The 15835-nt window shown below is 54.5% G+C and overlaps 4 protein-coding genes across 4 annotated transcripts; 1 reads left to right on the top strand and 3 right to left on the bottom strand.

The window, feature by feature from the left end:
* Nucleotides 1-967: 967 nt before the first annotated feature.
* On the bottom strand, nucleotides 968-2753 carry EV422DRAFT_492507 (poly polymerase catalytic domain-containing protein; the record flags this gene model as incomplete). The annotated part of the gene is made up of 3 exons (XM_053067604.1): nucleotides 968-1562; nucleotides 1629-1715; nucleotides 1783-2753. The coding sequence occupies 3 exons, from the start codon at nucleotides 2751-2753 to the stop codon at nucleotides 968-970; spliced, it is 1653 nt and encodes a 550-aa protein (XP_052928513.1).
* A 1373-nt stretch (nucleotides 2754-4126) lies between these two features.
* Nucleotides 4127-7244, bottom strand: EV422DRAFT_234186 (ankyrin repeat-containing domain protein). The gene is made up of 4 exons (XM_053065580.1): nucleotides 6962-7244; nucleotides 6773-6899; nucleotides 5152-6709; nucleotides 4127-5079 (listed from the first exon to the last, which is right to left on the bottom strand). Exons 1-4 carry the CDS (start codon nucleotides 7124-7126, stop codon nucleotides 4206-4208), a joined length of 2724 nt encoding a protein of 907 aa, XP_052928512.1. The 5' UTR covers nucleotides 7127-7244; the 3' UTR covers nucleotides 4127-4205.
* Nucleotides 7119-9516, bottom strand: EV422DRAFT_234192 (ankyrin repeat-containing domain protein). The gene is made up of 5 exons (XM_053065581.1): nucleotides 9267-9516; nucleotides 9068-9153; nucleotides 8216-9009; nucleotides 7213-8127; nucleotides 7119-7126 (listed from the first exon to the last, which is right to left on the bottom strand). The coding sequence occupies exons 1-4, from the start codon at nucleotides 9426-9428 to the stop codon at nucleotides 7364-7366; spliced, it is 1806 nt and encodes a 601-aa protein (XP_052928511.1). The 5' UTR covers nucleotides 9429-9516; the 3' UTR covers nucleotides 7119-7126; nucleotides 7213-7363.
* A 4291-nt stretch (nucleotides 9517-13807) lies between these two features.
* Nucleotides 13808-14928, top strand: EV422DRAFT_234128 (uncharacterized protein). The gene is made up of 3 exons (XM_053065579.1): nucleotides 13808-14039; nucleotides 14110-14749; nucleotides 14853-14928. Exons 1-2 carry the CDS (start codon nucleotides 13973-13975, stop codon nucleotides 14634-14636), a joined length of 594 nt encoding a protein of 197 aa, XP_052928510.1. The 5' UTR covers nucleotides 13808-13972; the 3' UTR covers nucleotides 14637-14749; nucleotides 14853-14928.
* Nucleotides 14929-15835: the final 907 nt, after the last annotated feature.

Below are 15835 nucleotides of genomic sequence, written 5' to 3'. Positions count from 1 at the left end.
GAAAGCACAAGTGGCTCAATTCCTCTGAGAAGTCATGATGGTATTCGCGCACTGCGGCGCGCGATTCATTTCGTGGTTGCCGAAGAAAGATTGGGAACGCGGGGGAAAAGTAGATGGGAAAAGCAGAGGAGACGCGACGGATTACTCGGTTTTGTCAGTATTTCGACAGCGCGTTCGATGGGCAGAACCCAAGCTCAGACCGGTGAACTGTACTCAGTTAGGAATTAGGGACGAAAACATAGCGTAGAGCTGGTGAGCGAGCACCAAAAGGGAGTTTCAGAAGCAAAACACCCTCAGCGGAATGAGCCGCCAAAGTCTTGAGTATATGAGCGGATGGCCGAAAGTGTCTGTTCGACAACGTATGAAGAAAAAATGTCCCTATCTAAACGCAACATACGCCGATGAGTCCTAGACTCCTAATGCAAAAGTCCAATCTAGCCTAAGACAAAATATCACAAAGCTATTTAACCAACAAACTATGACTGAGCTACGTCAAGCAACTTCGACGGCAGTTGTGGGTTTCACACAAGTAATTGAAGTGGGTCACACCAGTGATTGAATCTCTTCGCATGACCAGAATCCTTGCTTTGCGTGCGGCACTGGGTACCGTACCAACAGTTGGGTCGGCGGAGGACGGCTGAGCAATTTGAACGGACGAGTAAGGCAGAATCGTTAGTGAGTTCACGATGGTGGACGAACATCCCTTGAAACCCAGCTCAAAGCGCAAATCATACCTGGAATTTGGTCTTGCGAGTCTCGCATCACGTCGATCAGCATGTCGGACAGGATGGTGGTGTTGCAGCTGTTGCAGATCACGCTGTGCGGTTTGAGGCTTGTAACGGGTTGCCAGCGTTTTGCTATGGAGTTCACGTACGGAGGAAAGACACGTTGATGAGCTGGTTGTGCTCTGCTTCCCGCAGGTTTTGGAGCGGAAATCAAACCACCATGCACATCGCAGGATGAAGGCCTACTTACCGTAAGTCTTCTGACGGAGAACGGTGGGCAGTCTATCCGTCCAGACTTGTTTCACATCCGTCTTTTTCGCATACAACAGCCCTCGCACGATCGCGCGCTCGTACTTATTGTTCGCAAACGTTCCGCTAGGGAGATCATAGTTCTTGACGACATCCTTGTACGAATCGGCATGCTTTCCAATCGGCTCGACTCCCGCATCGTTCTCTTCGCACAACACGCACTGTTCCTTCGGCCGCACGATCAGCATATACCGGATCCTGACTTGCGCAGGATCGTACACAATGTACTCGTTCCGCGCAAGATAGCGGGGTATGGGGGTGCCATCAGCCTTCGTACGAAGTGGGTACTTGATAATCGGACCCCGGGGGACACGTGTGCCGTCTTTCGCGATGAAACATTGTCCACTTGGACCTTCTTGTCCTAGACCCAGTGTGCTTTGCGTGCCTTCCGCTGGGTGCTCCATGTATTCTTGGTTCTCGAGTTCCTTTGGTTTGCCCAGAGCTACTTCGCAGAGAAGGAGACATGAGACGCCGCTGCCGACGCTACTGTAGTTGACACTCTTGCAGAAGGTGTCGGCGAAGTAGATGCTATGGACCGCGCATTCACAGTTAGTATTCGTCAGTCAACCGGATCGGGAACGTGGTGGGCCTTACCCTTTGCCAAACATGTATCCGGTGGACGCTGCCTCGACGGGCGCAACCTTCAGCCCCTCGGATAGGATGCCCATGAAGTTACCAGTGCTGCAACAACATCAACTTCCACTGTCAGAGAGGTGGTCATGGGATATTGCAATCTGTGAAAACTCACTTGGAACCATGCCACAACAGCTTCCGGTTTTCATTGTTCGCATGCGGCGCAAACCTCTCCTTTTCTCCACCCCTTTCCACGTCGATCAGCGAGACGATGTCATACCCCGCGCTTGTATCTTCCATATACTCGCGCACCATCCTAAACTCGTCGCTCTCCCTATCCAGTACTGGTTTGAGCTTGCACTTCAAAGCAGCCGCCACGTAGTCCCATGGGTTGACTTCCTTCCGACGTCCATGCGCGGCGAGAAGCGTGTCGCAGGCGGTTCCGAGGTACAGCAAATCGGCCATCTTCTCCATTTGGGCGTTGACCTCGTACATGGAGAGTAGGGCGGTGGTGCCTCCACTGCGTCCGTCATGCGTCGATGGGAGGAGAGTGAAGTACGTGTTGCTCAGATCAGCTATATCGCGGCGGGCGGACTTCATGGCTTTTACATCGGGGATTGCCGACGCTGTGCGAAGCGTGTCCAGCGCTTTGACTTTATCGCGGATCTCGCAGAGAGTTCTGTACGCTTGCAAAACGGTGGTGCGTTCGATGTTGCCGAGCGGGAGTGCGACCTTGTCTTCCGCCATCTCGCGCTTCAGACCCTTGACGTCAGTGATTATGCGCATCACATCTTGCAGTTCGTCGCTCAGCTTTGATGCAGGAGAGTCGGAAACGTCCAACGAATGGATCTCCACGTCCGGCTCCTTTCTGGGTCTGACTGGAATGTACTTTCCTTGCTTGGGCACGAAGGCCTCTGGTCCGCGATCCTCCCAACTATTCCCGCTCTTTGCTTTGAAGATTTTGCAGAACTCTTCCACGCAGGCTTCTTTGGTGCTCATGGGCGTGCGCTGATACATCCCGTCCTCGCCTATTCCGCCCCACCGGGTCCATAAAATATGGATGTCCTGAACACGATTGTAAACCACCTGCATCTTGTAGAAAACATTCAAGCCGTAATGGCCCTTGTCGACGTCGGTCTTGGTCATGAGAATGTCGTATGGGTCGTCGTTGGCGTCAGTAACGATGTGAGCCACTTCGGCAAGCTCCAGCAATGGATCAGGGAGTAGTGACTTCTGCCGGTCTTCGGCGTCTAGCTGTTCGATAGTGACCTTGCGTTCTTTGGCCAGCTTGACTCGGGCTTTCGCTTTGGCGATGCGGTCCGCCTCCCGTACATCGTGCCGGCCGCGCTCGGCGTCCGATTCGATGTCTATCTGGATTTGCGGCGCCAAGTCTATCTCCATAGCTGTCGGGGCGTCGTCTGATTCAGTCCTTGTTGACGCGCTATCTTTGGCTCCCAATTCCTTGAGCAGCTCGTATATGTCCTTGTTGGCGTTGTCCATTGCATACTGCACAGCCGTCAATCCTATCGAGATCAACCAGAGTTGAGTTCTTTGTCATCAGATGTGACCCGGATGGGTAGTTCGCCGCTTCACATACCATCGTTGTCCGCCGCCTCCAAATCTGCACCTTTCTCAACCGCCAACCTCACTAGCTCAGCGTTTTCGTACGCCACCATCGGTCTAGGGCGCACCAAGAGATGCAAGATAGTACGACCATGCTTGTCCTTCGCGCTCCAGTCCACAGAAGTCTGAGAAGATGTAACCACAAGCTTGAACGACTCGATATAATTGCCAGCAGCACATTTCATCATCGTGGTCAAGTCGTCTGGATTGACGGCCGTCAGAGAGCGGACATTCACATCGGCACCAAGTTTGAGAGCCATTTCAATCTGCGAGAATGCGGGCTGCTGCTTAACGTTCTCACTCTCGGAGAGGCCTTTCTGGAGTAGCAAGAAGTCGATGATGGAGTGTCCGGTGGCATTGTCAATCAAGTTCATGTTCGCCTTTGCAAACAAGAGCGTATCCTACAAAGTAGTATAAAGCTTGTCAGCTTGGAACTCGAAAATATATGGGATTCCGAATTTCGACAAATGCACTTACCAGACCGCCTGGTAGTTTTGTTACAAGGTTATCCAACACCAGCATTTGGGCCGCAGTTCGGTTTGTCTTGGGATCCACCGCGTTGACGTCAGCGCCATGGCGAATCAAGGCCTCGACAATCCGCCAATGTTTTGCAGCTAGTGCCAAATGCAACGGCGAGCGGAGAGACTCGTCCTCCGTGATATTGGTGTTGACTCCAGCGTCAAGCAGCATATCCAAGACGGATCCACCGGCTTTTGTCGAGGTATCCGTCGCTTCCTTTTGCAGTGCAATGTCGAGGGCTTCCAGCAATGCGCAGGTGGTAAGAGCTTTCCCGACTTTCTTGATAGGGCAGATTTGATTAACGTCCCCTTTCGCCTCGATCAGCATCTGAACGAAATCTGGCTTGTCCGCCTGGACGGCGAGCACCAAGGCTGTGGGGTGATTATTTGCGACTCCGTCATCATTGACGGAAGCACCTAGATCAACGAGGGCCTATCGAGATCCAGATGATAAAAATCAGCAAGAGGTCCCCTCCAAAGATGTGCATGTTCGTCGCGAACGTCGTAAAGATACCTTCAAGATGTCCTTGGACCGAAGCCCGATTGCTAGATTCATCAACGACGGCTTCGTGCTCTTGTCATCCTCGGTGATTCTTGTACAAGCTTTCAACAGCAACTCCACAGTTGACTGGTGCCTGTTTTCCAATGCGTAGCCAAGTGCAGACCTGCCATGCGTGTCTAACACGGCAGCCACATCAGCAGCCCCTGATTCCAGCAGCTTGGCCACCAAAGTGGTATGTCCATTTGCGGCCGCATAATGGAGGGCAGTCCTGCCTTCCAAGTCCTTCGTAGTCCAATCAAGTTTCATGTCCAAGAACATGTCGACAAGTTCACGCCCATACTCGTCCCAATCAGCGACAGTTGCCTGGAGAGGAGCGAAATCGAAGCAGACGTGGAACACAGTCTGGCCCTTCCCATTGCGCATTTCACGCAATTTGGCTGCTGGCGTCTCGGATAGCAATAGCACTGCGATATGGTACCTGCCGGTACTCACGGCATCATGGACAGCCTGTAGCAAATCTTGGCCTTTGGCCATGATGAGATACGCAAGGGCCATGTAGCCCTTGCGCAAGGAATATTTGAACGTCGACAGCGTTCCCTTGTCCGCAGTATGCCCAGAACGGTTCGGAATAGTCATATGGCGCAAAACTTGGGCATCCTTATTGGCGAGCATGACCGCATAATCGATGTGTTCGTACAAGAGCGCAATTTGAAGAGGTGTATTCGTGTCCAGATCCTCCGAATCTAGCAACGCGCCACGTTCGAGGAGGTAGGATGAGCTAGTAAAGGCACCGACGCTAGCTGCGTAGTGTAAAGGAGTCCTGCCGAATCTGCAGATTTGAAGGGAAAAAAAATAAGCAGGCGTCGTTGAGATGTCCCCAAACGCACCGTCGAACACTCACTTATCGACCGTGTCCAGCTTGATGCCCTCGACACCAAGCAAGTAACTGACGATCTCAATCGGATCGCTTTTATTGGCCGCCGACGTCTGGTCACCTTCCCAAACCCCTGTATACCATTCCTTCCCAGGGTCTCGATCGTCAGCATCCATTGCATCGCCTTGCGATTTCTCCTTCAGCTTCTCCAACCGATAGACTTCCAGCGCGGGTGCGGCGATCCACATATCAGCTTCCACATCACCAAACGCATACTGTTTCACGATCTGCTTTCTCCGCTCTGTGTCCTCCTGCCTCGCGGCTTGCGCTGCGCGATACGCATCATGCTTCTTCTTCTGATCCCTCGTGTATTGCATGAACGGGATGCGGTCGACGTCTACAAACGCAATATGCAACGGTGTGCGGCCCTGGCAATCTTGCGCGTTCGTGGAGGCGCCTTTCTCGATGAGCAACCGCTCGATCTTCAAGGAGGTGTTGATCGCGGATTTGGATTGCTGGATGGCGAGATGGAGGGGTGTTTGGAGGTTCTTGTTGACCCGCGTGACCGATGCACCGGCGTCCAGTAGCATTTTGACCATCTTCCAGCTCTTCGCCTGCACCGCATAATGCAATGCCCAGGTCCCCAAGTCATCCGAGACGTCCGCCTTCGCAGGTCTGTCCCCGTCGAGCAGTAACACCACACAGGAGAGATGGTCGCCTTTGACGGCTTCAATCAGCGCGAAAGTTCCGTTTGGCCCTACGGCATTCCGGTCGCCGCCGGCTTCCAGCAGCGCCTCCACGACACGCACGACTCCAGCTCGGCAAGCAAGGTGCAAAGCCGTCCAACCCTCCTTATTCGTCGCAGCAACCGCCAGATCCGCTTTATCGGCACACGCATCCAGTAGACATAGCGCCGCCGACGGCTCCCTTAAACGCACCGTATGCATTAACGCGGTGTCCCCATTCTTATCCTGATGAGAAAGGTTCACCCTTCCGGATTCGACGAGAGGCGTGAGGACGGAGACAGCACCGGACTTGGCCGCCATGCCCAGCACCGTCTCGCCCGCGAGATTCTCGGCATTCACGTCAGCCCCACGGTCAACGAGCGCCTTGACCGCCGCCCCGTTTTTGGCGAGAACAAAGTGCATGAGAGCCGTCATGCCGTCTTCTTTCCGCGCGTAGTTGATGCCGTCGCCACTGCATCGCATAATGAAATCTAGAACCGTCAGTGGGCGGACGACGGGCGCTGCAGATGCATCTTCCACAACGGGCGTTTGGGTCAAGCAGTCCAGGGGTCTTTTTGCGAGCTCCAGCAGCGCCGTCGTCTTCTCCTTCTCGCACACGATAGCGGGGTTGGCTTCATATTCCAGCAGGATGGAAAGAGTCTCCCTCCATCTCTGGGCGGCAGGATCGAACGTCACCTTGTGGTGATCTGAAATCCCAGCTGTAGATGGGTCTTGACTGCTGGCCGGGTCTGGCGAAAATGCTTCCAACAGGGCTGTCGGGATGGAACTGGAGGCGTGGTCGACAGCACATCCGAGGTGCGCGAGGTCGCCGAGAAGAACGGGTTGGAGACTTTTGGCAGCTACATTTGCAAGAATTGAGTTTTCCCTCCACGAAAAACTGATCGACCAACTGACAGTCTTACCTAAATAAACTGCGGTCTTCCCCGTCACCTCCGGTGCAACATCCCCAGCTTTGTGGTCCTTCGGCACTTGCACGGGGGGATCCGGGATCTGCGCCCCGGTGTCTTTTATGTCTTCCAGCACGGTAAGCTATAGGACCGTGTCAGCCAACATATCTCCCCACAAAGGGGGCGTAACACGGGCTGACATACCAATCTGTCCCACGTGTAGTCCACATTTCTCTCGAAATCCCTTTCCGACCAGGAATATTGCCGCAAGTTGTTCAAGACCGCGTTACGCCCTTCATGTTGCTTTTCCACTCCCGTCTGCACCGCACTAAACAATGGGCATTGCCCTAGATTGTTGGGCGTCGACATCTGTGCCGCATTCCCGGTTAGGTGCCACCATCCTCGGCATTTCCCAAAGGAACAAAAACCGGAAGACTTTTCCCCGCATAACTCACCAACTCCTCAACAAGGCCCCCATGTCCCGCCTTCAGAAAGCCGTCCCAAAAGCGCCTCATAAAAACCAACGCCTGCTCCATCTTGTCCACAGCCTCGTCCCATTCCTGCCAAGGATAAGCGGAGCCGCAGCGCAGGTAGAGCGCATCGGCCTTAGCCGCCTCGTTCAACAAACAGTGCATGAAGTTGTCGCCGGCGCTGTTGGTCGCGGCCCGTGGGTCGGCTTTGCGCGCGAGCAGGAACAGGATGGAGTCGAGGTTGGGGACGCTGAGGGCTACGGACAGAGGGGTTTCGTTCGCTTTGGAGCGGTGGTCGATGTTGGCACCTGTCGGAAAATGAAACGAAGGAAGAAAGTTGGTACCCATTGCGGAGGCGTTGGGTGTGGAAGTTTGGCATGTTACCATATTGGAGGAAAAGATCGGCTTGCTTCTCGCGAAGGGCAGTATGGTCTTCAATGTAGAATGGGTCGGGAGCGGTCTCTTCTGTCTCCTTCCCTTCGGTTTCATCATCCTCCATTGCATCGTTGTCCACGCGTTTGTCGCTCACCATGGTCGCTTCCACCTCAGGATCCGTGAGAGGAGCATCACCATCACCCGCTTGGCCGTCCGTCGCCGCATCGATCTCCATCGCACTGTCATCCACGCCTCCATCCCCACCCGCCACAGGACCTCCCACGGAAGTCTCATCAGCACCCGTATCCGCTTCATCGACCTCCGTATCTTCAGGCGCAGGCCTCGCCACCAATGCATCAGGACACACACACCCCGCCAGCATATGCATCACCGTCGCCCCCTCCAAATCCTCCACATTGGGATCAGCCCCTTTCTCCAGCAACGCCCGCGTCTTCTCCAGCATCCGTTCCGATTCGTACGCGGAGCTGATGGGTGTCATCACCGTGCGGTGGAGCATCGTGTATCCTGAAAGAAAAACACAGTAAAGGTAATGGTTAGCTCGGGCAGATGATGAATCAACCAAAACATGGAAAAAAACAAAACCAGTACATACCGTCCTTATCCCTCCCATCCACCCTCACCCCCTGCATCCCCAACAACACCCTAACAACCCCCATATGCCCCTTCATATCCGCCACCATCAACCCGGTAAACTTCCAACAGTTCCCGCGATTCGGGTCCGCCCCGCCATACCCCACAAGCAGCTCCACCACATCCTGATACCCAAACCCGCACGCGTAATGTAAAGGCGTGTTATCGGATGTGTCGCACGCGTCTGGGTCCGCGCCGTGACGGAGGAGCTGTTTGACGATGGCGGTGTGTCCGTTCTTGCAGGCGAGGTGGAGGGGGGTGCGGCCTAGTTTGTCGGGGGTGGTGAGGAGGGGGAGGTGGGCTGGGAGGAGAGTGGCGAGGAGGGCGGTGTGGCCTTGGGAGCAGATGTGGTGGAGGGCGGTGGCTTTGGTTTTGCGGGACTGGGTCGTGGGTGAGGCGCCGAGGAGTAGGAGGAGGGAGAGGGTGGAGGCGTGGCCGAAGTGGGCGGCTATGTGAAGGGGTGTGAATCCTTCTTTCATCGCGGTATGATCCGCACCCAATGCCTCGACCAAAATCCTCACATTCTCATCCCGTCCATACCTCGCCGCCAACATCAACGGCGTAACCCCCAGCAAATCCCCCTTCGCCGGCTCCATCCCCTCCTCCAACAAAAACCGCAAACACCCCGGATCCCTATTCCCCGCCGCGAAATGTAGGGCCGTGCGGCCGCGGTCGTCTGGTTCCGAAGCGTCCATGGGTGTGAGGTCGGCGTAGAGGAGGCGGAGGAAGTGTGGGTTGGGGTTGGAGGCTGCGAGTCTATGGGAGGGAGGGGGTTTAGTAGGGGAAAGGGGAATGAGGAGTGGGAGGGACTTACTGGAGAGGAGTGATGGACCCGTTCCCTGTCGCTTTCTTAAGAATCTGGTTCTTGCGGTAAGGGAAGAGAACCGCATCCGGTTCAGTCTAACCAAAAAGCAACGGAAAACAATCATTAGTTCTGAATCAAAGACCCCCGGTCAGCCGCGGAACTCCCCCATGAAACAATGACCCACACTTTCTCCACTCCCCAAACCTACATTCAAAACTTCCAAATGCATCCCATTAAACCCCCACCCATTCTCCAGCACCCCCACAAGATATCTCGCCATCCCACAATTCCCCGCAGCAGCAGCTTCATAAACGCCCCAGGCCACAACACCCCCCTTCATCTCCTCACTCTCCATCATCACCAAATCCATCGTCTCGGTGTTCACGCGCGGGTCGGACAGGATGTGGGGAAGGAGGGCGAGGTGCCAGGGGAGCGGTTTGTCGGAGGGTTTTTTGCGCGAGTCGAGCGGGTGCAGGAGGGTGAGGAGGGAGAGGGAAGGCGAGGGGTAGAATGCGGTGTTGCCTTGGCGGTTGCCGCGGGACTGGTTTAGTTTGCTGCGTGGGCGTGAGAAGGGAGGTTGTTAGTTTTCCGTTGGCTGACGATGCAACGCCCGTGCAAATACAGGACCCGCCATCGCTGATGAGGGATTGGTTGAGGGAAAAGTATACATACGCGACTTGATGACTGAAAGTCCCCCTCCTCAAATACCCTGTCCCCGCCCCCTCAGCCTCCAAAAACTTCTTCTCCACCTCCGTCCTCCCATTCCACGCCCCCACCGCATCCCTCGACAAAAGCCCGGCAACCATCCCCATCTCATTCCCCACAATCGCATGCCACACCGCCAGCTCATGCGGGCAATCAGGTGGTGATGCATATGTGGGTGAGGGGATTTCTGTTTTGCGGTCTTTGATCAAAGATGTGAGGAGGGTGGGGTTGCGAGTCAGGACAGGGGGGGTGTAGACGCGGGAGGCGCAGAGTTTGCAGCAGGTCAGGGTTTGGGTGAGGGTGGACGTTGGCACAGGGGTGGTGTGGGCAGGGTGCTGGGCTCGGAGGGCAGCGCGGGCGGTGAGGGCTTCCAGCACGGCAGCGGGCTTGCTGGCTTTGGATTTGGCTGCTGATTTGGGTTTCTTGGTGCGGGGTTTGGGCGTTTTGTGTGTGGAGTCGGCTTCTTCTTCGGAGCCGTTGTTTGTGTCGTCCCCATCGGAATCGTATCGATCAGCTGCCCTGCGCTTCTTACGTGGTTTCTGCTGCGTACCACCCTGTCTCCGTCTCTTCGACGTCTTCACCTCAATCTCATCCCCCTCATCACCAAAACCAATCTCATCAAAAGCGTCAACATCCAGAAAGGTCGCATCACGTTTCAGCGCAACACGGGATTTGGGCGGGGATCGTTTCTTTTCTTTGAAATCTGAGATGAGCTCTGCTTCGACTTCTGGTTCCGCGACCCATTCGTCGGCGTCGTGGGTGAAGCCTTCCCACTTTATGAGGTATTCGACCGTGCCCTACGAACGAAGGAGACTGCCGTTAGGAGAAGGAATGCAGAAGGATGTTGGCCAGTGGTAGTGAGTAATAACAATGGATGGAGGGAGGCGATGATTGATCAAAATGCCCTGCTAGCTCCGCGCGTGACAAGTAGATATCTAATGATGACTGGCGCTCGCTTCGCTCGCCACACAACCACGAATGCTCGCTGTTGTTCGTCGCTCCCAGCGCTCGCGAGTCACTTACATTACGAGTCCTGCTCGAAACGATTTTCTCAGCAAAGATGCTATCCGCATCAGAATCCGAACCCTCATCACTGTCTTCATCATTGTTGCTACTTTCCTCGTCTTCATCGTCTTCATCGTCGTCACCTTGAACAAGACCGTCCTGTCCATCGTTGGCATCAGGGTCAACAGTGGTAGCTTTCGCTTCCAGCTTGCTGGCGGACGGCGGGAAACTGCGACGCGGACGGAGACGGGATTCGAGAATGATGACTTCGTCCACAGGGGCACGCGGGCTACGCTTCAACGGCGTTGCTGGATGGGATGAAGCCACATGAGCATGAAGTTCCTTGTCAGGAACTGATCGCGATGTCTCTTACTGAAAGCGGTTACCCCGCTGTCCTCCGCGACAACATCGTCATCCATTTCCTCTTCCTCATCGCTTCCATTTGCGATTTCCTTGTGCTGGATCTGAACGACTTTCTTGGCCCTCTGTGCTTTCTGAGGGACGTTATTGGGCGTGGCGACGGGAAGCGGGTCCCAGACATCTCCGTCGCTGGTTTTCGCTTCGACGTTCTTGAGCAGAGAAGTGCGAGTCTTCATACTGGCAACTCGGCCTGTATGCGGGGTAGCAGGGGGTGTAGCGGCGACGGTGGCGGCAGGGCCTTTGGGTTTACGCCGGGTCATCTTGGACTAAGGTCAAGCTGACTTGAGCGGGGCGAAAGACGAATAGGCACGAAGAGCGGAAGCCGAGGGAGAGCGACCTTTTTATATGCGGCCGTAAGCAATAGGTGCATGATATGCGGCTTGCGTTCAGGCTTGCGGCTGTCATTAGTTGAGGTGAGCGTTGCTGAATTCACGGGGAGTCATTTAGTGTTAATGAAGTGATGAAGATGCCAGCCACTCGCTGATCAACAGGCGATCGCTGAGGGGATCGACGCGTTGGAACGTTTTCCGTCGCTCCTCTGCGCCTGGATGATATCCCCAGGCAGCGCAGGACATTGATCGACAGTGACCTGTGTTCGCTTTCTCGTGGATGTCTGCGGCGTGGCTGCTGGAAGTTTTCGGTGGTCCATCGAACACTCATATCCAACGAGAAGCTTGGAACTCTCCGGTCGGATTAAGCACCTCGCCTTTCATCGCCTTTTATCTATGCCCGATACTTGAACAGCTGCATACAATGATAGATGCGTTTCCAGTCTTGAGGCAGAGGGACGTTGATCACAAACCTCACATCGGGGGCCGTGGTGCGATGCAGTGATCGAGAACCTGAAGTGGCTCGCGGTGTGACTTCGTTGCCGAGCTGATATGCTACAACGGTTCCTATTGATGAAACGAAGCGATGTTTGGTCACCGGGTAGTTTCCGACTTTTGGTTTCGTGTTCGTTACGCGATCAACCGTTGTCATTCCCGCCCCAGCTCCTATGGCGTATAGGTACGCGGATCTACCTTGCCATTATCTATAATTCCCGTTTCCCTTCGATACTCGACGTCAACATGGGAAGTCTGCACATGTGGGTACGTGACTTCAGCGTTCTGGACCGTCAGAGTTCTTCTGCACTAGTCTTATATCCAGCTTGGCTGGACTAACATCCAGCTGCTTCCACGCATGCATTCGTCCTGGCGTTGGCAAAGGGCGGATTCCTTCGCAAATCGAAATGTCCCCAGCCCGTGTCGTTATGGATCTTATCTGGCACACTACCCTCTACATCAAGCACTCGCTTTGCAAGGCGTTCTCAATGATACCGGCAAATCGACAACCCCATTGGCTGCCCCCGGTGCGCTTGTTCACCGCACATTTCAATGTCTGCGGCCCAGCTCGGTCAGATACCTCCGCCGAGTTGGTAGCTTCTATGCCGCATGGATAATTGGAAGTCAAAGGCGGCGACACTATTTGACAAACAGGCTGTAGGCGCACCAAACGCAGACAAGAGCAAGGCGCAAGTTCAAGCGTGTATACCGTCTGAGCATGCCCGACCCTTTTGGCACAATCAAAATTTCACTTTGGTCGACGAGTCAGACTGATGGGACGGGTTACTAGAAGAGTGTTCGCGCATTGTGACCCTCTTGTAGAGTGTTGGCAATCCGCGAAGGGGGACCTGCGGGTGGTGCTGGTTCTCGTTCTAAGCGGTTTTCAGCTTGTCAATTCCGTCCAGCCTGTCTACCGCAGACTGAACTACCTTGTATTGCACATGCACGTTGAGGAGATTCTTCCGCTGGGGCATATCAAAGCTGCACAGCAAAGGATAACAGCGAAACCACTTCCACGATAACAATGGCGTCTCCCGGCGCAAGACAACCAGCTTGAATCGAGAGGGAAGCCCTGGTCTGGTTGACAGTGACAGCAAGATAGTGTCAAAACAAGCGTGAGTCAAGTGATGACGAATCAGGAGAAGTTTGCGCGCTTCTCACAAAGCATTCTCCCCACCGATGACAAGCAAAGTCTTTCTTTTCTTGCCCCACTCACTCAAACCGCCGCAACCAGATCACCAATCGCAACAAACTACCAAGGCCAACCAGGAATCGCCACGGGCAGTATGCGTTCTCACAGGAGGCGCACGGTTGACTTCTCCAGCTGTAAAACGACGCTCAGAGGACACTTGCCGGTCGAGGCCTCGTCTGTACAGTCAGTTGATCGCGGAGTGGGAAACAAGTAGTCGATATCAGCTGGTTTAGAGCTTGTTGTTTCTCGCTGCACTTCCGACGCAGGGGGTGTAGGCTAGGCTACTGAAATTCGCCGCTTTGCTGATTTGTCTACGATTTCGGAACGGGTAAGCTTTTCTTTCTCTCTTTTCTCCCAGGCCGCAAATGGTGCAGATGTGGAGAGAAAGTTTGGACTTTGACTGTGGAAACAGGGTTTTCGCTATACTTCGCAGGGTGGTTGTTGACCATGATCTTCTTTGTTCTTCCACTGTTTTAGTGCATGGAGCCCAGGTTTGCGAGTTCTGGGTGGTATTTTCCCATGCCCAACGACCTTGGTCGCCGGGGCGGCGAAAGCTCTTCAACGCGAATCCCACGCTCGATCGCTAATGACTTCACGAGGATGGAGAATCTCCATCGTCGCAGCTCCGGACCGAGTAGAGTATGACTTTCCCACGCAGGAATGGCGAATAGGCTCACGCTATATTGTTGTTTGACCAACCTGTCTCGAATGTCGGAATGCGAGCGTCCGCAGCCGTATTGATTGCCGAAGCCCTCTCCGTCTCGGAAGATGAGCGTGGGAGGACATCGGCTAGCTGTAGATTTGACAGTTCAACGCCCGTGGGAAAAACGTGGAGGTATTATACTATATACCACGTCATTTCTTGACTTGACGTAGCTTTTCTAACGCTTCTATTACCTTGATAGGTTTGACCTCACCGAAATGCGCTACTTGCCGAGTCGCCAAGCAGCAGATTGGCGCGATCGCTCTCGCGCACAGCACAACGTTCCCGATCGCGGCCGTCGTGACCAACGGTGCATCTACGGAAATCAACTTTTCGCGACATTTCTGGCACGTCCCCCCCGAAGCGATCCGAGTACAGCTGGTCAAACGTCTGAAGAAGCGGGGAGATCTCAAACTACTGCCAAAAGCGTCCTTCGGAGCCTGCCGGCCCCGTATGCTTCCCGTCGATTTTGAACAGCTCAAAATTCGCCTCCGTTTGATTCGCTCATGGAACGAGGGCGAAACGAGATCACGCATTGGACTCGTTTGCGGGAGAGTATCATTGCGTTCTCTACTGCACCGCTGCATCAACCTCTGGGGACGGTTCCCATATTTTCACCGACTTGCATTCTCAAATGGGAGACATCGAACGTCGTGCGGACTTCTACATGTGCACTTACTCGATTTGCGGGGCGTCAGCAGCTTTCTGTTGCTGCTGAAGGGGCACTAGCAAGCTATGGTAACCCGGCGGGGGCACATTCACGGACATAAGGTTTGATCCCGAATTTGACAGAATGTCAGATTGCGAATGCCAATTCGGAGACTGAGTGCTACCGACTCAAGGTATGCGATATTCCTGTCCACTTTCTTACGCTGCTGTGGGACTTCATTTCCGTTCGTTGCCTGTGCATGTCGACCAACCTACTCACCAGAATCTTCTCGACAGGCTTCGAGAAGCGCTTCGAACCAGGGGACTGACTGCGCGTATACCGAGCGGCCGGCTCTATCTCGCATTGATCGTTGGAGTCATAGATTCGTGGTACCAACCTGACGGCCATGTCGATCCTGCATCATTTATTTTTTTTTCGCGGCCCGCCCGCGCCTTTGGTTGTATCATATGTGACATATTGGAGCTGTGTGATATTGGGGGGAGGGGAAGCGAGGGATGTTGATGTTTGGCTTTTGCTTGCTGATGTGACGAGCGGGTTCGTCACTTGTGCCGAGTTCCTGGGTGCGGTTCACTTTGTGCGAGCGTGCTGCGCCACCCCTTGCAGCCAATCACGACGCGACGCGCATGTTTGTCATCTCCACCGTTAGGGCCAGAGTGCACAAAGCGGGAACCCCTGCGATGCTGGGCCAAAATGGCAAATCCGGGACCCCCTGCCAAGGGCCAAATCACTAGCAGAGTATAAAACGGCCAGAGCGTGCAGCAGCGCCCTCGGCGTTTAAAATCCCGCATCTTTTTGCTTCCCACCCACCAATCGTTCGTCCACTCGCTTGCTGCGCACTATTCCGACAGTGGCCTATTCCCTCTGACTCACAACACGTGACTCACATTCTAAGGGAAGAAAAAAAATTCAACCGCAACATAGCAAGGTAAGCCGTGGGAATGAGAGAGAGAGGCGAGGGAGAGCCTGAGGGAGGCTCGCTGGTTCGTTTGTTTCGTCGTCGTCGCCGTTCGTGGGCTTGGGCAAGGGCAACAACATCCCGAAAACAACACCGGTTTCAGTTGGGGTTGTTTCAACTTTCGCCCGGAGCTTCAACTCGAAGAAAACTTCTTCCGCCTTCTCTGACTGCCGACGCCGGGCAATCAAGCAAGCGACCGATTCGGCCCCTCGGAAGGTGCGCCATCGGCACTCGTTGGTCGCCTTGGAGACCAGCCAAGTTGTTGCGTCACGTGTGCGCCGCACCCCATTTTCTTCCGCTCCA

This window comes from Fimicolochytrium jonesii (assembly GCF_025526975.1).
Source record: "Fimicolochytrium jonesii strain JEL569 chromosome Unknown EV422scaffold_3, whole genome shotgun sequence".
NCBI classification, from domain to species: domain Eukaryota; kingdom Fungi; phylum Chytridiomycota; class Chytridiomycetes; order Spizellomycetales; family Powellomycetaceae; genus Fimicolochytrium; species Fimicolochytrium jonesii.
The sequence above is the reverse complement of the archived record's forward strand: the minus strand, read 5'-3'. Positions and strand labels throughout refer to the sequence as shown.